Here is a 20,448-nt window from a genome sequence, read left to right on the forward strand (position 1 = left end):
AAATAAATAAATAAATAAATAAATAAATAAATAAATAAATAAATAAAATATTTTTTAGAAACCCTAAAAATGAAAATATTGAGGTACTTGGGAAGGTCGCCATTTTTGCAGCCCCTGGATTTGGGGTGGAAAAGTCAGTAGGCCTGGCTGACCAGATGGATGGGTCTACAATGGAAGTGGTGTTAGGTCTTCTGGATTTGGGAGTCATCAATTGCCTTAGAAGGGAGCTCGGGCCAAGTACTGTGCCTGGGCAGGGTGGTAGTAAAGCCAGCCCCACCCTCCACGTGGTTTTATTAGGGACATAGGGCAACTGCCACTTAACTGTTTTAACCCTAGATGGGGAAGGGGCACCAGTTTCTGCTTGGGTGCTCCAGAAAAAGCTTCTCAAACTGGTTATGGCAGTTGAGTTTTCTAGGTACACCACCAGACTTCTGTTGAAATCCTAGACTTTGTGTAAAATTCTCTTGAGGTGATATGATTAAACTCAGATACTTTATATAAGGCATTGATGAAAGTACCTGGCAATAGAATTTAAATAAAAATACTAGTGTTAAAAATGTGTTATTAAAATGCAAAGTATTATATTCTTACTTCCTTTAGTTTACAAATTATCATTCAAAGGCACTTGGAATGAACCAAAAAGAAGACACTAAATATTGTCTTACTGTTTTGTTTTGGTTGTTTTGTTCTATTTTTTTTTTACCTTTACTCTTTTGGATTATTGGTGTTAGATGAGTTCTGGCATAGCCACAATTAATAGAATCAGCAGTCTTACTCACCATATTGAGGATTTCTAGAAGACAGAGACTGGCCTTCATGACTTTGTCATATTTGAAATGTTACCTTCTTTCTAGGCATTTATCAGTGTCATGATGCAAAGTAGGCCAGTAAATGCATGCTGGGCATGCCTTATGTTCATGTGAGATGTAGCACTGATTTTAACAACTTTTTTTTCTTTAGCTCGAAACATTTTAACATTTTCTTGTAAATTGATGGTATCTGTGTAATTTAAAGCAGACATCTACAAACTCAGTTTTCAGATAAAACACTGCTTTGAAACCTTAAGGTAACATTGAAAGAAAACAGTTACCCACAAGCAGCTAACTGTAGGCTTGATCCCTTGCCTTTAAGATTGAAATTCCTCCTTCACTTTACTGCATTGTCCTAATTTCTTCAGTTTGCTCATTGCCTTTTCAGGGGGTCCTTTGTGCTTCATTATCGTTCTTTATGATGTTGTCCCCAGCTAAATTTCTTCCATTTGCCTTAGGCTTTTCTTGTACTGTGGATCTCCCATTATTTTTATTGTCCGCCAACTACTGTTTCTGCATACTGATTAAAGGGGCCTGCTCCCTCCTCCTGCTGCTGGCTGCTCCCACCACCATTCTGTAGCTGAGGAAGGAACCCAACATTCACTCCGAGGTGCATGACTGTGGTGAATTCTGATTAGTTTGCACAGACGTCCACTTCTCTGTTGCTTTTGTGGACTCTGCGCTTTTATTCAGTCAGCAAAGACTGTGCTATTAGTGGACCCTTGATCAAAAGGATTCATTGAACTCACTGTGATATGTAAATACTCTGTTGACCCAGGGCTGACTATACCCGATACTTGCTTCCCTCAGCCCAGTTTGCTCATTGATGACCACATCCACCTGTGTCCTTCCCTGTAAATTGAGAAGATACTAGGCTTGGTAGGACAGTGGAATGGGGAGATGAAGAGGAACTGTGCATGTGGTGCTGAATGGTTTTTGAACCTTTGGTGTCACTGCTGCTCTTGGTGCAAATAATTATAAACTGTTTAAAAGTTGGCTTTTAGGGCGTCCGGGTGGCTCAGTCGTTAAGCATCTGCCTTCGGCTTAGGTCATGATCCCAGGGTCCTGGGATTGAGCCCCGCATCGGGCTCCCTGCTCGGCGGAAAGCCTGCTCTCCCACTCGCCCTGCTTGTGTTCCTGCTCTTGCTATTTCTCTGTCAAATAAATAAATAAAATCTTTAAAAAAAAAAAGTTGGCTTTTAAATTTCAGAATTTTAAGTGACGTCTTCGTAATTAGGTACAGTTTTAATTACGTGACTACTGATGAAATGTGGTTTAAAGTAAAGAGCACTCACTAGCCTAGGGATCAGAAGACTCCGTTCTAGTGCAGACTTTGCTGTTTAACTAGGGAAGTGACATTGAACAAGTCTTTTAATCTGTTGGTGCCCTGGTTTCTGTTACTGGAGATAGTGGAAAGAGATGCCTTTCCCGTCTTTCAGAGAGACAAAAATGATAACATGTAAACATTCTTTTAAAATGTCCGGGAACTATGATGTTTATAATGATGATAATGACAGTCTTTAACTGTCCTTTTTAAATGCTGACAATCAAAAACACAACCTTCAAAATGAATTGAAACAATCCTTTTTAGAGAATGCTAAACAGCAGGCCAGGGTAGCAAGTCAAATTCACAAACATTAAAATCCATTGGGAAAACCCATTGGGAACTTGTATTTACTGATTATGCAAGGCTGAGAAGTTTTTGTTTAGGTTAAGGATTTGTTTTTCAACAATTCTGTGAATGCTTAGCTTTTGTATTAACAAGAAAAATCAATGGGGTAATATTTAGGGGATTATATGGGGAGAAAACCAGGGTAGAGAGAAAAGAAGACACGTGCGCTGCAGATGTGAAAGCAGAGAAGAGTCACCGTTGTCTGTCACGAGGCTGGATTGGAAACCTTGGTCAGACCTGGGAGAAAGTTCCTCATCTTAGGTTTTTGTAGTTAAAACAGTATCTTCCTTAACCACTTGGAAACAGTGGCAACCTTGCCGTAAAGATCACTATTTCTAAGGAGATGCTTTGTGGGTCTTATTCTAAAGGATTCCAAAGTTCCTTGGACTTAACATTATGAGTTGACTTTCATGGCAGCTCCACTTTGGTAGGTGGAGTTTGTGTGGAATGCTTTTCTGAGATTTTGAAAGGTCAGATTTTAAATGCAAATAATTTTTAATGGAATGAGAAAATGAAGCTGTTTGCAGTCCAGTAGTAGAACATGAAATTGTGAAGGAAGTGAGCTGTGTGGGCTTTATATGAAGGACTGTGGATATTTACTGTTTCTGTAATGGTGAAAGCCTGGAAACTACCTAAATGTCCAGTAGTGAAGGGCTGAATAAATAAGTTATTTTAAGTCCATGCAGTATAGAATGCAGTCCACCCTCACCCACACAAAAACAATTTTATCTAAAGAAAACGACTTTTGTATATACATTGTCTTAAGCATGTTTTTAAGCATTTGTTTATAAGCATAAAAAATGTAGGGACTTTTTGTATTGTAAAATACACATAATGTACAATTTACCGCTTTAGCCAGTTTTAAGTTTACAGTTTGGTGGCATTAAGTACATTCATTCACATTATTGCGCAACCATTACCATCATTTATGGTAAGGAACTTTTATTAATTTTTGCATAGTTTGTATCTTTTCCAAGAATGTGTTGATTCTGTAGTAAAAATTGATTTAGATATTATAACCCAAGGCTTTGCTCTGGCTCTGTGACGTTGGACAAATTTAATGTTTTTGTCATCTGCAAGTGAGGGTAATTAATAGTACCTCTCTCATAGCATCAGTATAGAGACTAAAGCGCATATATGTGTTTATGTATTTGTATTTTTTTAGACTGGCACGAAACAAGCACTATACTGAGTGTTGGCTGTTATTTTTATTAGTCACATATGTGATCCTCAGGGTATGAAGGGTAAAGTAAGACTTCAAAAACCAAATAAAGTACTGCATGTTGTTTTATAGTTTAGATAATGTACTACTAGATACTGAATAGAATTCAGATTTGAAAGTATAAATACTCTTAATGAAGTACAGTGTACTACCTAGACCTAAATTTCTGAAAGATGTACAGTTTATAAAAGTATGGACACAGATCATTTGCCTGGAGTAGGTGAACCTCTTGGTTCTCACACAGTGTATCCTGGGCTCACTGGTGTCCTGTAAACTAGACTGACATGACCTGTGATAAAAATCAATTAATGACATTTTCTGTATTCACCAAAAAATAAAAGATAATATTTTCTCATGTGTAAGGTATTTTTTTCGTAAAATTTTCCTAATTATTAGTGTTTGCTATTGAAGAAGCAAAAAATTTTAACTGAAAAACTGGAAATACATAGTTTATACTCAACTTGTCAGGTTTTTGCTTTTTTACCTTTGTTCCTCTTGGTCATTGTTTTATAGGACATGTGCTTTTTTTGTGTGAATTTAAACTGCATATATAAAATATAGTTATATTTTCTGCTAATAAAATGCTTCCTTATTCATATGATAGAATTAAACATGTCTGTTTGATGAGGTTGTTTCCCTGTCCCCACCTCTGCAGCTTATGGGCACCACTGGCTCACATGTCCTTGTTATTTGAGTTTCTTTACTGAGCTCTTGTAGATACCACAAAAAAGATGTTCCTTTAATTGTGTTTTTAATCTAGAATATCTTGTCCTTTTAAAATATTTTATTTCTGGTTCATATTTACATGATGTATAATACATGATGTAAGTGGAATGCGGAATGGACTGGAAAACATGAACTAGTTCTTTTAAGAGGTCTGACTTCAAACGAATGTTGCCATTTGTGGTTAGAAATGAAAAAAAAATGCTTTCATGAGTCATATTTGAATTCTTTTGTGTCATAGTTGTGTCTGTCTCATAACGTTATGGGAATTAAATGAGTTAATGTCTGTACTCAGAACAGTGCCTGGCACGTAAGGAAGCATCAGGATGCAGAATAATGTGAATAGTGTAATACCACTATTGTAAAAATGGGGTCTGGATATATTATACCTAGAAACCGGTGAGTAAAGAATATTTTTGGGAGAATAAAACTGGAAATAGTTTCTTTGGGAAAGAGGAGAGAGCCTGGGGTAAAAGGGGGACATATATTTTGTTGTCAACTTTTGAACTTTTTTTTTTTAAACCATATATTTTTTCAATGATGCCATGTTTCAAGTAATTTAAGAGAATCTACTTTAGGATGAGAATCTATATTCTTTTCAGATGGCCCTGCTGAGGCACCAGTGACCAATGGGAACACAACCACATTGCCGTCCCTGAATGATGATCTAGACATCTTTGGACCAATGATTTCTAATCCCTTACCTGCAACTGTCATACCCCCAGCTCAGGTATGTAATAAGAATATGGTTTTACATGATCACGACTTCTTTTTTGAAAAGTCTCAAAATTTTAATTTTGAAAGAATTGTCTCTGAGCAGTCTCTGATTTGAAAACTTTATTCTTTAGGCCAGGAGTTGGCAAATTAAGCCTGCAGCTCATTTTTGCAAATAAAGTTTTATTGAAACAGCCATTCCATTTGTTTATATATTGTCTGTGGCTGCTCTCACACTACAAGTTGAAGAGTTATGACAGACACTGTTTGACCCACAAAGCCTAATAAATAGTCACTGTATAAAGTTTGCGGACTCCTGCTTTAGGCAAACAGTGCTGTTTAGAGTGAACCAGTGGGAAAACTCAGACTATCTCAAACTTGCCTGAGATTAACAAGGTCACTTCAGAGGTTTTAAAACCATGGGTGTTTAAATATTGATTACAAGCCAGTAGTTCTTTTTTTATGCTGTATTGAGCCATTCCGAAGATTTAGCTCTGGCTGCAGGAAAACCAAGAATAAGAAATTCTAGCAAATTCAGTACTCATATTTTTTATGAAGATTAGTTGTTTTAAGTTAGTCCTAAAACCTTTTTTTAAAACTGAAGTATAGTGGACACACTGTTTTTACTTTTTAAAATGATTTTTAAAAAATTATTTAGAACAATATTTTTTTTTTTAAAGATTTTATTTATTTATTTGACAGAGAGACAGAGAGAGACAGAGAGAGAACACAAGCAGGGGGAGTGGGAGAGGGAGAAGCAGGCTTCCCACAGAGCAGGGAGCCCGATGCCGGGCTCGATCCCAGGACTCTGGGATCATGACCTGAGCCAAAGGCAGACGCTTAACGACTGAGCCACCCAGGCGCCCCATATTTAGAACAATATTAATGATCAGAACTTTTTTACATATTGATGGTAAAGAAATTTTGAATTGTGTTCTTAATACTACATGGAATTTTTTTGCCTTCATTCCTTTTTTAAAATTGTAAATTGCTTAATACTTTTAAATATTTTTTCAGCTTTATTGAGGTATAACTGACAAGTAAAATGGTAAATACTTAAAGTGTATATTTGATTCCCACCAAGTTAATTAACACATCCAACACCTCATGTATTTACTTTTTTTTTTTTAATGAGAACACTTTAGCTCTCTCTTCACAAATTTCAGTTATGTAATACGGTATAATCAACTATCGTCACATTGTAGGCCCTCAGACCTTAATTCATTTTATAACTGAGTTTGTATCAACCTCCCTGTATTTCCTCCACTCCTGAGTCCCAGTAACCACCATTTTGCTTTCTATGAATTCAACTTTTTTTTTTTTGATCCCACATACAAGTGATCCCATGAAGTATTTAGCTTTCTTTAAGGTGAATATATGAACTTTTTTAGGGATATAGGTTACTCTTAAGCATACAGCTTTAAGATTCTATTTTAAATTTATACTTTATAAATGAACAGTAGTTTGTTTCAGTACAGCATAATTTTTGAGGTAAAATATTTCCCTTTTCTCTAGAAAAACGGAGCCAAATGTATATTGTTTGGGTAGAAAGTTTTAATAAGAATCTATGTCTTACTAAGAAGATTAATTTGCTTATTTTATTACACATATTTTTTGTTATTATGATAGTCATTGTATAATTACCAATAGAATTGAGCAAATAAATTTGAGGAATTAGTTTAAATTATCTTTATCAAAATTGTCTGCATCATTTTTTATTTTCAGAAAAGATAGCTTTATTTTATGACTTGGCTCCTTCTCCCTCCCCCAACACATAAAAAGAGGAACTGTTTGTTACTACTGTGGTTTCAGTTAACATTAAGCACCTTGTGAATTTGTGCAGGCAGGGGTATTCATGTGGTAGTAAAAATTGTCTAATGCTAATGTTGTGGCTTCAGAAAGAAGCATTTAGAATATTTGACAGTCTGAGCATGAAAAGCAGTTTCTCTTGGTGTAGCATTCTAGTGAGGCTGTTTTATCTGCTAGACTTCCTTCGATTGCACTGGACTGTGAGAGTTTCTTTGCAGCTGCTTAGAGAATTAGACCCCACATCTGAGGCTTCGGCGTACTCCTTCATGTGTTCTGTTCAGTATCAAAGCAGGTAGAACAATGCAGACGTCATTTAAACTCTTAAGGAGCACCCGACAAGCAATATGGGGTGTCGCTCCTGCCTTCATGAGGGGTTGGTCTGACCTGCATGCTTTGTGCATTCTGCATTAATAACTAAGAGTAACATGACTGCTTTTTTTAAAATCACATCTAATTCTTTTTTTAGAGCATTGTTTTTGGACCAAAACTGTGCCAGTTGTATTGTGAGCCCTGTAAAATACTTGGGGAACAGAATTATCTTTCATCTGAACTACATGTAAAGGTTAAAACCCAGATATGTTTTCAAACTAATGGCTTTCAAAATGGGGAGAGGGGAAAGGCAGGTTAAAGTACACATTTTATACATACACTCCCACTATGAAATTACTAATTTTGCTGGGTTTCTATTATGTAAAATTGATTGGACAGAAATAGGAATTACTCTGAGCCCCTATAATTCTTTCAGTGCTCATTTCGTTCATAATTAATGTTTTTTAAAAAGATTTCCCACTCAGGAATGCCTGGGTGGCTCAGCCGGTTAAGCGTCTGACTTGGGCTCAGTTCACGATCTCGGGGTCCTGGATCAGCCCCATAACTGCTTGTGCCTCCCCCTCTGCCCCTCCCCCACTTGTGCTCTCTCTTTCTCAACTGAATAACTAAAATGTTAAAAAAAAAAAAAAAAAAAAAAAGATTTCCCACTCATGTGAAAGTGAGATTTACCTGTTTGGCTGTGTAGTCTTGTGAAGAAGGTTAGATATACTCAGCTAACCAGAATGCACATGTGTATTGGGGGTTCAGAGGGAATCATTCCAGAATCCCCAGAGGTGACTTGTAGAAGCCATCCCTTTCCTTCTATCTATAATATACATACACAAACAGTATCTAGACCTGCACGAGTGCTGTGCCTTCTCCTTGGGTCAGCCCTAGGATCCCGACAGCCAGAGAACCTCTGGTTAGGGATTCTGCAGCGTCCCAAAGTGTAAATTGATAGGCAAACGTTCTTCTTTTTCCTGGAGTTGTACTGCTGTCAAATGGAGCACCAAAAAATGAAAACAGACATATGAGTGCTTATTCATCATGCTATTTGGTTTGGCTCTTCTTAGATTATGACCATGTTGAGGTAGATACTCTATTTTATCCACCCTCATCAGAAGAAATATCCATGTTTAGAGCATGTGAATATTAGGCTGCTCTAGGATGAGACTGTGGTTTCATTTTCCGTGGTTTCACTTGCCCACAGTTCAGAAGCAGATGATCTTCGGGTGATCAGTAGTAGTAGCTTAACACTTGTCACAATGCCTCACTTGTCATTCCCCTCATTTCATCTCATCACGTAGGCATTTTATCGTCTCACATCACAAGAAGGGTGAGTACAGTGTATTTTGAGAGAGACCATATTCACATAACTTTTATTACAGTATATTGTTATAATTGTTCTATTTTAGTTAATCTCTTACTGTGCCTAGTTTCTAAATTAAACTATCAGAGGTATGGATGTATAGGGAAAAAGCATAGTATATATATAGTATATGTAGGTTTTGGTATTCTCTGTGGTTCCAGGCATCCACAGGGTACTTGGAATGTATCTTGGAAGGGGTGGAAACGGGGGAGCTACTGTAATAGGTTTCCCAGCCATTTTGGATTTTAAGCAGGTTCTTCGACTGAACAGAAACTAAACATGATGGAAAGATTAGTGAGATGGTTGCTTCATTACCTGACAACATTAACAGTAAACACTGAGTGCTTAACCCTGCCACAGAGCACTTCTTGTGGTCACAAGCAACTGTGTAAGGTGGGAAATCTTATTATCCCCAAGTTTAGAGAAGAGAGACAGTGGAGATTAAGTGACAATATAAGGGTACAACGTACCACTTTCTTTAGTAAGCAGTGGGACCAGAATTCTAGTCCTGGCAGGTTGGCTCCAGAGCTCTTGCTCTTAGCTTCTGTGAACTTCTGTTGCATCATTCGTAGTTCAGATAATACTTTATTCAAGCATATTGTTTTATTTGGTATTCCATTATGTCCAATTTCTTACGCATTTTAGATCTTTTGCAAAATTAAGTGGCTTATCTCAAAAATTTGTCATAATAGATTCAACATCTTGATCTGCTTGAATTTGTGAATACAATGCTTGGATGGTAATTTATTGCTAGGTTTTTTAGCCAACCTGAATGTCTGAATTTTTAAAAAATTAAGATAAATCATATGCATGATTTTTAGCTTGTACCTACTACTCTCACCTTATTCTATAGGTTGAGAAGACTCTTACTCAGTTTTTACTGTTCTTAGAATTCTTTGAAACTCTTCACCTATAAAACAATTTCATGTAAACAAATGTGATTGAATATTTAGTGACTTTAGAGATCATTATACTATCACAGCTATAACAATCTCACTTTGTGTGCAGATATAGATTAAGTGAAAATTTTTGTTTCGTGTCTACATGTTTCTTTGTGTTCCTTTGCCCCTTGTCCAAAAGTGGGGTTGAAGATATGGTTGAGAGTATAGGTGGTTGAACTTAGCTGTGCTTCATTTCTGGGTGGACTAGAAACATCCTAATGTTGTGGTTAAAACTGATCTAGGTTAGATTTATAAAAATATCTTGATGCAGCGTTTGAAAAAGCCTTTTCTTTTTTTCAAAGAAGACAAGATCAGCCTTCGCAGGACCCTCTTGGAGTATGCTGTCCTTGTAGCAATGTTCTTTATTTCAAGGGCTACCAGATGCTTGGAGTAGTAGTTGCCAGAGGGGATGCCTCAGCATCTTCCAGGAGTGGTGGTCCTCACACGGCCATCACATGCTGTTGTTTAAGCCACTGTGGTCAGGATGTGGGTCGGGATGTGACGGGCAAAAACTCGGTTGTCAGTTGAGCAGGTAAACGCAACTTATTATGAAAGAGCTTCAGCCTGCCTCTCTTCCAGCAACAGATTCAAAATAGGAAACATTGTACCTTCCTCCTAGATACTGTTTTTACGTGGGCTTGTGAATGATCCTCTGTAATGTCACCGTATTACCTTGTTCAATTAATTTCTAATTGCATTTAGATTTTAAGTAACTATGTCTCAGTATGCAGAATTTGACAGCTTGCTTTGGTATTTGTCTCAGGGGACGCCCTCTATACCTGCAGCTGCCACTCTGTCTACAGTAATATCTGGAGATCTGGATCTGTTCACTGAGCAAGCTACAAAGTCAGAAGAGGTGGCAAAGAAACAACTCTCCAAAGACTCCATCTTATCTTTGTATGGTACAGGAACCATTCAGCAGCAGAGTACTCCTGGTAATTCGTTTTAAAATCCGCTGTCAGCAACGTGTAGTGACATTACTAGAAGCAAACCCTTTGTGTTGTTTTTCTATGTAATGGGTACCTTTGTTGCAATTTGTGCAAATACAGAATTGAAGCATTAGAATTTAAAAGGCATATACAGGATTCACAGAACTTTATTCACTTAGAATTAACAAGCTGTTCACATATCACTTAATATTGTCTCACAAGGTTACAGGACATGGATTGTGTTTGAAGAATTATTTTGATTTGCATGAAGTTTACAACTTTGTGTACAGTAGTTTTCTGTAAGTAAACAATAAGCACTGTTACCACAAGAATTCCAAAACTTGAGTTTTTAATAATTATAATGAAATACTGCACAGTAAGATTTGTTGTTTACATAATGTGTTAGGCCCATTTCCTCTAAATAGTGAGCTAAGTTATAGGCCATCCCACCTGCTTCTATTAAAGGCAGACAGCTCTCACTGTTTGATAGTGGGAGCCCAGTGGTGCTCGTCAGCACGTAATCTCATGCTACGTAGTTTGGATATTTTCTATAGCTATTGCATAAGATTTATTTATCCTGATTAAATGTGCTGCTCAGGTTTATAACTGCATTCGGGAAGTAACCAGCTCTGAGGGTTATGGTGTGAGTTTGAGCAGTAGGAGCAGACTGGAATTAAAATTTTTGCTGTGGGTAGTTGAGAAAGATGGTGATCCTTTTTCTGTGATTAGAGAGATGAGTGCAGCTGTATACAATAGCCCTGTTTTCTCATTTTCTTTTCATGGTTCTTAAAATGCAGGTGTGTTTATGGGACCCACAAATATACCATTTACCTCACAAGCACCGACTGCATTTCAAGGTTTTCCATCAATGGGTGTGCCTGTGCCTACCCCTGCAGCTCCTGGCCTTCTCGGAAATGTGATGGGACAGAGTGCAAGCATGATGGTGGGCATGCCCTTGCCCAATGGGTTTATGGGAAATGCACAAACTAGTGTGATGCCACTTCCTCCAAATGTGGTTGGCCCCCAAGGAGGAATGGTGGGACAGATGGGTGCACCCCAGAGTAAGTTTGGCCTGCCGCAAGCTCAACAGCCCCAGTGGAACCTCTCACAGGTAAGAGCTCATTTGCTCTCCAACTTCTCCAGAATCAAAGAAACCGGATTTATTTTCTAAATGGTTTTATTTAAATCTAACAACCTGGCAGAAAGACTGGAGTAGGGGTATGTTGTATGAGGTGAGAACTGTTTATAGGTATTACGAAGTTACATCACATAGACAGATGAGCAGTCACTGACTATATTTAGAATATTCTATAAAGAAATGTTAAGCATTTTTTCACTTCAGGTTATAACACTGGCGAACATCCTGTTTGTAATAGCTAGAAATTGTCTTGGGCATCTTGAGAGACTTCCTGTCTTCTCCCCTCCCATGAAATTAGCACCAAGCTTTTAACCCAGCTCCCTTTTGGGGTATTTTTATAGTCTACTTAGACCAGCCTACCGTCACTAATAATTTTGGGGTTTATGTGGTAACTTTGACAAATTAGAAAAATATCCAGCCTCCTCTTCTCAAAGCACTATTTTGTGAGGGATCTAGACTGTTCTCTATGTCATGTGACTACTGCCCTTGGCTTTATAAGAAATATTTTTGTTTACTTAGGGACAAGTCCATATTTGTCTCAGACATCCCCTTATATTACAAAATCCCATTTCTACTTACGTTAGTTTAAAGCCAAAAGCTGACAATTTAACTTTTCTCAGATCCGTTTCTGTATTAGTGCTCCATTCTGACCTTAGACTTCTGTTCATGCTCCAGCAACTCTTCCCTTTACAGTTCTTATTTGATTTCTCTAGCATTTGGGGGATCTTGGTTTCTGTTCTGGTCAGCTGTTTTACCTTGAGAGCATTCAGAGAATAGTCTGTAGTGATAATTAACATTACCAAAACACTGTATATCCCATGAATGCCACTTTTATTTTAAAGTAATCTCTACACCCAGCGTGGGGATCAAACTCAAAACCCTGAGATCAAGAGCCACACGCTCTACTGACTGAGCCAGGCACGTGCCCCTCTTGTCATTATTTAAAGGAATTATCCGGGGGGGGGGGGGGGGGGGCTCAGTTGGTTAAGCATCTCACTCTTGAGCTCTATCCTCTGGGAACCTCAAGTACCAAATGTCAGTAACAGCTTTTGTGAGACAAAGTGCTGAAGCATACCCAGCTCAGGTTAAGGTGCTAGATGAATCCGTGAGGAGTTACTGTTGGCCCTTACTTCCAGGCATGCTGAGGGGTGCTGTTTTCCAGCACCCTCTCAGCGAAAGGTGGTTATAGCATCCTTTAGTAGGACACTTATGCCTCATCAGCAGTGTGGTGAACATTAGTGTCTTTGCAAAATAACAAATGAACTTTATTAAGAATACATTCCAACCCTGAGCATAGATTTTGAATCCACTCTGTGCTTTGTGATAAATCTTGCCTTTCCTTATCATCAGTGTTAGAGTACTGCAGGGAAAGGGTTAGGATGCCTCTATACATATATGATTCCAGTCTGGAATAAAAATATATATAATCTTATACCTTATATAATGAAAATTAATTTTAGATATTTAGTGGTTAACTAAGCAAAAGAAAAGGTATGCTTTATGACCTTTTTTAATATTTAGAAAGTATATAGAACCATTTAAGATTTTAATAAAGACAGAATAATAGCTGTCATCCACAATGTATAATTTTGGAGTATCTTACTTTCTAAAATGTCCTCAGTCCTTACAGTTAAAGAACAACATGCTGGTAGAGTTGAAAAGAATAGTGGACTCAGATACAAATTCAAAGATTGCTTTGGTGCTTTTTTTTTCAGTTGTTAATCTTTGGGGGACAAAAAAATGGAGTCTTGAAAATGAATAAATAGACTATAATTGGGATCACTTTATGGACAGTGTTAAAAAATGTGGAAGGAGATAAAGAACAAGAAGGAAACAAAGTAGCTTTCTCTAGGGAAATAATTGGTAGTCGGCTTTTACTCCTGTGCTTTGACTAATTTTCACATTGAGGAAAAGGACATACAATTGCTATTAAACTTCATTATCTGACTAAACCTCCAGTAAAGGCAGCTTCTGATACAACAGGGTAACTTAAAAATGTCTAACTGTGGCTAAAGAAACAAGAACTAAAAGTGAAGTAAGCCTTTTAAAATAAGCTTTTTATGTTTCACAGATGAATCAGCAAATGGCTGGCATGAGTATCAGTAGTACGAACCCAACAGTGGGTTTTGGCCAGCCCCCCAACACAACAGCAGGATGGTCTGGAAGCTCATCGGGTCAGACTCTCAGCACACAGCTGTGGAAATGAAAACTGCAATGCAAGTTTCATCCAGAACTACCACCTGACATTCCTTGCTAAAATGCATCTAGTTCCCCTGTTTATTCATGTACATATATATTTTTTCTTTTTCCCCATTTGTTCCTATTAAGAATTATCTGACTGACCGTGTTGGTCTGTACTGATTAAATTTGATGTGAAAAGCAGGTTGAGAAACCATTTTATGTCAAGGGCAGCTTTGCTCATTTCCCATGATTTCATAAACCACATTATTTGAGAAGCTGCTCAGTCAACTTGCATAATCAGTTTTACTCTCAATAAAATTATAGCTGTAATGTCTGCATATAAGGGAAGTAGTTATCATGTTAGTAATACCTCTAACAGTATAAACACCACCCCCAAATTAGCCAGTAATCCTTAGGAAGGTACTGTATGATCAAATGTTTCATCATATAAATAGAATGTAAATGTATCACTGAGCACTGTTTTCTAGTGTATCAAAATTCTTCTATTTCTTCATTCACTTCACTGTGCTGTTGTTATGATGTGCTTAACAGGGAACGTGGTTAGTGAAAGGAAGATAAACCTGGATGTTACTACAAAACTTAGTTTAACGAATGTTTAAAGAACTCAAATTTCATCTGCCTCTCCTGTAATTTGGATCTCTTCTTATGTACATAGTGCCAGTAACATGAAGACCTTTCTCTGCACTGTATGCAAACAGGGTAACTAAACAAGCCACTTTCAATCCTTGAAGGTATATCCAGGTTTATGACAGTAATTGTGTTTACATTTTATGGTGCCTAGTATTGACAAAATGTTATATCCCTATATTAAACAGATGAATCCATAGACCTTTTTATTTTTGTGGGTTTTATTTCCTACAATGTATGCTGCCACCAACCTTACAAAACTTAAAACATTGCGAAGTGAGTGACTGGGAACATTTAGTGGGCAAAATGCCTGTCATTTGTTTCTAAAACCTGCTCAGTTCTACCAATTATAAGGCCAAATGGGAAGAACAAAAAGTACGTAAGATACTCACAATCGTATCCTCCAGTGTCACTAGCCGCACTGTACAAAGAACTGCCAGTTTAGTTGTAGGGAAGACATGCAGAACAAGTGAAGACAAAAACATACATTTGATCCCGTCCCGTCAGCTGTGTTAGCGGACAGACCAGCTCTGTTGAAACAGGTGTCCGTCAGATGACAACATAGGCTGTCGTACTGAAGTCAAGCGCACAATACCTGAACGTTCTGCAGCCTGACCTCCGGACTCCTCTTCCACGTCCATTAGCCAGGCAAACTGCACCACTTGCTGCTTCAGTTTATACCTCAATTTTCACTGTGTCCAGGCGGTACTTTGGCTCGTTGGCTAGATTAACCTTCTCTGTCCGAGTGTGCCACACGAGAACCTAGAGGGGAGGGAAATCTTTTGGGTAGCCACACTTCTTAATGCTGACACCGAACAAGGCCAAGCAGCACAAGTGAAATGAATACCTTAGTGCAGTTACTTGCTTTTGGTTCCAGTTCTTCAACTGTTGTTATCTGTTTTAGAAAATCAGATTCTTGCATCCCTGGCTGGGATCCACGACGCTTAAATACAGCTTTTGGATTGGACAAGATGACTTGAAGACTCACAGCAAATCCTTTGTGAAAAGTTTAAAAAAAAAAAAAAAGACTTTAAAATAAAATAGTGGTGTACTTCCCTTTTTTCTGCAAAATTTCCGGACACATCAAAAATTTTTTTAAATGCCAAGTATGTGCCAGGTCTTGGATCGCCAACTTGAATTAGGAGCATTACATGTGTCACAGTCTCAAAAGGAAAACCAGTCATTACAATGTAGTACATTCAGTGTAATGACAAAGGTGTATGCGTGGGGTGGGGGCGAGGGCAACATCTACTGTACAATACAAAGTCTGGACTGTGGCTAATCAGCTGCTCTTTCATAGAGGTCATCACACCCCGACATTCAAAACCCTGGGAATTAAGAATTAAAAGCAGCTGAAGAGCTACAGACTTAGAGTAACCATCCTCCGGGTATGAGCGCGCCCGCCCAGGTCTCCTGCCTGTTCTTTAACGTTTTTATATGTGCTCTTACTGAACCAGCACTGCTGTGATTTACTTTTGAGTTTAGAAGACTGAGGAATTGAAGCCAGTTAGCTAGGAAATGAAAAATATATAATCATTTGGTTTAAATTTCCAATTTGGTTCAACCTGACAAGGGTGGGGGGTTTGGAAATCAGTGCAGGAGATACCAGTCCATTTGATAAATTTGGTTTTGAGGTTTAATTTTTTTAAGGAAACAAATGACTGTCAATTTCCTTCAATGGTTTGGTCATAAAATATCATTACTATTTAAATCTGTAGTTTAACAGACCCTGTGTTAAAGGCTTAGCCATTAAACACTACAAGCTATCTCAGTAAGCAACCGCTACAACCTTTGTAGTTGTTTTGAAAGTGTGAAGCCCTGTGCCCGAAATGACTAAGCCAACACTGTAAAGTCAGACCCCCTCCCAGAATCAGCTGTGAGGACCAATCTCCAGGAGCATTTCTTAGCAACATTTTGCCCTCTTCTACATTAACTGCATTGATTTATGCTTCTTTTTGCAAAAGTATAGTTAGCAAAGTAAGTACCAAATGATACCAGGCAGTAATTGGGGAGTTGTGAGAAAACCACAACCAGCATTCTCATCACCTCTACACCTGCCTGGCTGGGCCAGTCCCACATCTAGACCCTGTCCCTTTTATAGGAAAACCTCCCACTAAGCTACCTACAAACACAACTTGGTACATCACATGCTGAGTGAGGCGGAATGATTAAAGCCTCAGCCTGAGGACTGGCCCCAGTATCTTCCGCCAGTCCTGGAGGGAGGCAGCACATTCTAGCAGAAGGAATTTGGAATTAGAAGCCTTTTGTTCTTGCCCGGATCCTCGTACTTGGGACATTGGCCAAGTCACTTAACCTTTCTTGATCCTGAAACTTCCCCATTTCCTCATCTGCAAGAGGTGTGACACCTTTTCAACTCAGTGTCTGATGTAAAATTAGCAAATGGAAAGACCTCACTAACTGCAGAGCAGTGTTCATAAGGTACTACAGTATATAAATACAAATACCATTAAAAATACTATGACGGGCTGGTGGCACTGGCCATCATTTACAGCTGGAAAACGGGGTTGACGACAGGAAAAGGGCCTGTGAAAGTGGTGGCAGAATCAGGCCACCTGCATCTCACATCACTTGGCTAACAAGTCTGAAGCCTTCCTCAGACAGCTAAAACAGCCACACCCCTCTTCAGCAAAAAGCCAAAGGTGCCAATTCACACATAAAAAGTGACTTTTCTAATAGGTGAACTCAGATTTCAGTGTCATCAGATGCCTTGCTTCTTTTTCTATAGTTGAGGACCTAGCTGAGGACCTGCCCTTCTCAATCACTGAAGATCTGGTACATTTTTTACATCGCTTCAAGGTACTATTTCCCCATTCTTATTAAAAAAAAAAAAAAAAAAAAAAAGGATCCAAAAATGTAGATTAGTCAGTCTGAAAATGCTATGAAGCCACTTTGATTTCCCTCATTTTCCCTTGTCTTTTAACACATTCATCATGGTGACCACTGAAAGATCCAGGTTAAGTGTATTTTCCGGCTCTCCTGGGTTCCGGAATATCCCTCTAGCTCTTCAGAGCAAGCTCACATAGCACGGTGTACCACTTCTGCAAGCAGAGCTGACGGCTGGCCCTTTCTCGGCCTCACTGGAGGACAGGGTGCACCTGGCAGGCCACCACCCAGGAAAGAGATGTTAGTGGGTGGCTCACCACAGTAGAAAAGTGGTTTTCTGTTTTCTAATACAAAAGGGGCAGGCGGGCAATTCAGATGCTCTTCTATCTCCTAGCTCCTCCATTTTCTTTGCCGCACCCCTCCTCAATGAGCGCTTCAAAGGAAGCAGGTCACAGCCAGCATGTAGGAATTGCGCACTAACGAGGCCCAAACTCTGGCTTGCCTTTCAGGGAATCGTCCGACCTGCTATGAAGCTGGAGGAGTTAGAGAGTTCTCCCTCTGAAAGCAGCACAAGGAGGTTTCAGCTCCTTATACCGCTGCTTCCAACCCAAGATGGATATTTTGGGTTTTCTTAATTTCCAAGTAATTTATGCCTCAAGTATTATATGTACCCTTACTTTTTTCTGGTGAAATTAATTTAGCTTTAAAGATGTTGGCAGTTTTTGAGATACTAAGAGCCTTACAAAAATCATGGGAGTAGGATTCTCTGTCCTACAGATGTATAAAAAATAAAATGCAAATTAAAACTGGTTATCCACTATGAACACGGACTTCTGACTTCTTCAAGTGAAGCAGAGATAGGGTGGAGAGACGGTCTCTTATGTATGTTTGTATTTCCCTATGTATGTGTGTGTGTATGTGTATATGTATGCATATGTGTGAATATATGTGGATGTATGTAATAAACTCATGTTACACATACTTTATATAAACATAACCTAACATATATACATATATGTATTTTCTAGTACCTAGCAACAAAATTCAAAATGCCTGAGCTACAAAGATTACCAGATGTACAAATAAGCTGGAAAATACAACCCCATAATGAAAACAAAAATCAAGCAACAGAAAAATACAGAACAAAGACATTAAGACATTATAAATAATTCTCATATATTCAAAAAGGTAGAGGAAAGACTGAGCATGCTAAGGAGAAATACAGAAGATAGAATAAAGACCCAAAGAGATCTCACTCTTGTGGAAAATATACTGGCTGTTATTAGCAGCTGATAAGACATTGCAGAATAAAAGACTAGTAAACTAGAAGACCTAACAATAGAAACTACCAAAAGGAAAACACCGAAACACACACACAAGTCACAGAAACTGAATGAAAGGTGGAAAAGGGGGATAGAAAAAAAATTGAAAAAATAAGAGAAAATTTATAAATTTAAACAATAAGGATATATAAGACTTAACCAATTTGACCTGACACTTATAGGGCACTCCATCTAACAATATAGAATACACAATCTTTTCAAGTACACATGGGACCTTGTCAAGACAGGCCATAGTCTGGGCCATAAATTAAATCTCAATAAATTTAAGAGAACTCAAATTGTACAAAGTATTTCTCTGACCATAATGGAATTCAAATAGAAATCAATACTATGAAGATATGTGGAAAATCTCCAAATATTTGGGACACCAAACAATGTAATTCTAAATAAATTAGGGATCTAAGAAGAAATCAAAAGGGAAATGAAAAAAGTGGTTAACTGAATGAAAACAAAAACAAGAATGTGGGACCCATCTAAAGCAGTACTTAGCGGGCACCTGGGTGGCTCTGTCAGTTGAGCATCCGACTCTTGATTTTGGCTCAGGTCATGATCTCAGAGTCCTGAGATGATTTATTGCTGGATTCAATTGGTTGGATTCATGGCATTCAATCATGACCAAGTAAGGTTTATTCCAAGACTGCAATGTTGATTTAACATTTTAAAATCAATCAGTATAATTCACCAAATTAGACTTAAAAAGAAAAAAAATTGTAATAGGTGGAGAAAATGAACTTGACAAAATCCAACATCAAGTTAAGATTTTTAGAAAGCCACTCAGCAAACTAATAAACTTCCTCAATTTGATAAAAGGCATCTACAAAATACCTATTGCCAATATTATATATGCTTCATGGTGAAAGACAGTGTTAAACCCTTGAAGACTGGAATGAGGCAAGGTTGTCTGCTCTCGATTTTTTTTTTAACAGTGTACTAGAGATCCTAGTCATTATAATAAGGAAAAAACAAAAACCAGACAAACTGGAAAAGAAAAAGCCAGTCCAGCAAATCTCTTCCTCCTTCCAGCCATAGTTAAAAGCATCAGTAATGCTTATCAGTTCCTTCTATTGTATATTAATTTAGTCTCACCTCCATATACTTGTCCCACTGGCATATTTTCTCTTTTCTAACTACACACAATCTACTCTCAAGCAAGGCTGTTACAAGCCAAAACTATTTCTAATTCCCAACGGATAGTTTTTGGCAACAATACCAGTCTGGTCACAAGAAAGATACTAATGGCCTTTTTCTCCTGACAGTCACTCTGGCTAATGGTGTTAGAATACCGGGCTCTTGACACACTTCTACTACTGGCAATAGGTATCAGGTAATTTCAAAAGTCAGTCTCTACTCACTTGAAATAAGAAAAAAAAAAAAAAAGGTAACAATTTCCAAATTAAAACGTATACACATAGGGGCACCTGGGTGGCTCAGTTGGTAAGTATCTGCCTTCGGCTCATGTCATGATCTCAGGGTCGTGGGATCAAGCCCCGCATCGGGCTCCCTGCTTGGTGGGGAGTCTGTTTCTCCCTCTGCCTCCTACCCTCCCCCCCACCAGTCTCCTGAGCACACTCGCTCTCTCTCTCCCCCTCTCAAAATCTTAAAAATATCTATATACACACACACACACAATTGTCTCAGGGAATTGTCTCAGAAAGATGTGTATGTGGCACCTCCTCTCCTCTCTTCTGTGATTCTTTCTGAGGTGATCCACTCTCATAGCTCTTCCTAGCAGAGCACATCCGGTCTTTTGGAGGGAGGGAGGGAGGGAGGGAGGGAGGGAGGGAGGGAGGGAGGGAG

At 38.3% G+C, this 20,448-nt stretch overlaps 2 protein-coding genes across 3 annotated transcripts in view; one reads left to right on the plus strand and one right to left on the minus strand.

The window, feature by feature from the left end:
• Nucleotides 1-14,665, plus strand: part of SMAP1 (small ArfGAP 1) — a 159,341-nt gene extending 144,676 nt beyond the window's left edge. For both annotated transcript variants that reach the window (XM_034991285.1, XM_034991284.1), the window contains 4 exons: nucleotides 5,029-5,156; nucleotides 10,332-10,503; nucleotides 11,295-11,608; nucleotides 13,707-14,665. In XM_034991285.1, the coding sequence (XP_034847176.1) occupies nucleotides 5,029-5,156; nucleotides 10,332-10,503; nucleotides 11,295-11,608; nucleotides 13,707-13,841 (749 nt within the window). In that variant the 3' untranslated portion in view covers nucleotides 13,842-14,665. The remainder of the gene's footprint in view (nucleotides 1-5,028; nucleotides 5,157-10,331; nucleotides 10,504-11,294; nucleotides 11,609-13,706) is intronic.
• A 19-nt stretch (nucleotides 14,666-14,684) lies between these two features.
• The window catches only part of B3GAT2 (beta-1,3-glucuronyltransferase 2), a 65,422-nt gene continuing 59,658 nt past the window's right edge, over nucleotides 14,685-20,448 (minus strand). Inside the window, exons 3-4 of the mRNA XM_034991286.1 lie at nucleotides 15,312-15,460; nucleotides 14,685-15,226 (exon numbers count right to left, since the gene is read on the minus strand). Of these exons, the coding sequence (XP_034847177.1) occupies nucleotides 15,140-15,226; nucleotides 15,312-15,460 (236 nt within the window). The 3' untranslated portion in view covers nucleotides 14,685-15,139. The remainder of the gene's footprint in view (nucleotides 15,227-15,311; nucleotides 15,461-20,448) is intronic.

This window comes from Mirounga leonina, unplaced genomic scaffold (assembly GCF_011800145.1).
Source record: "Mirounga leonina isolate KUSES-001 unplaced genomic scaffold, KU_Mleo_1.0 Mir_53, whole genome shotgun sequence".
In the NCBI taxonomy this organism is placed as follows: domain Eukaryota; kingdom Metazoa; phylum Chordata; class Mammalia; order Carnivora; family Phocidae; genus Mirounga; species Mirounga leonina.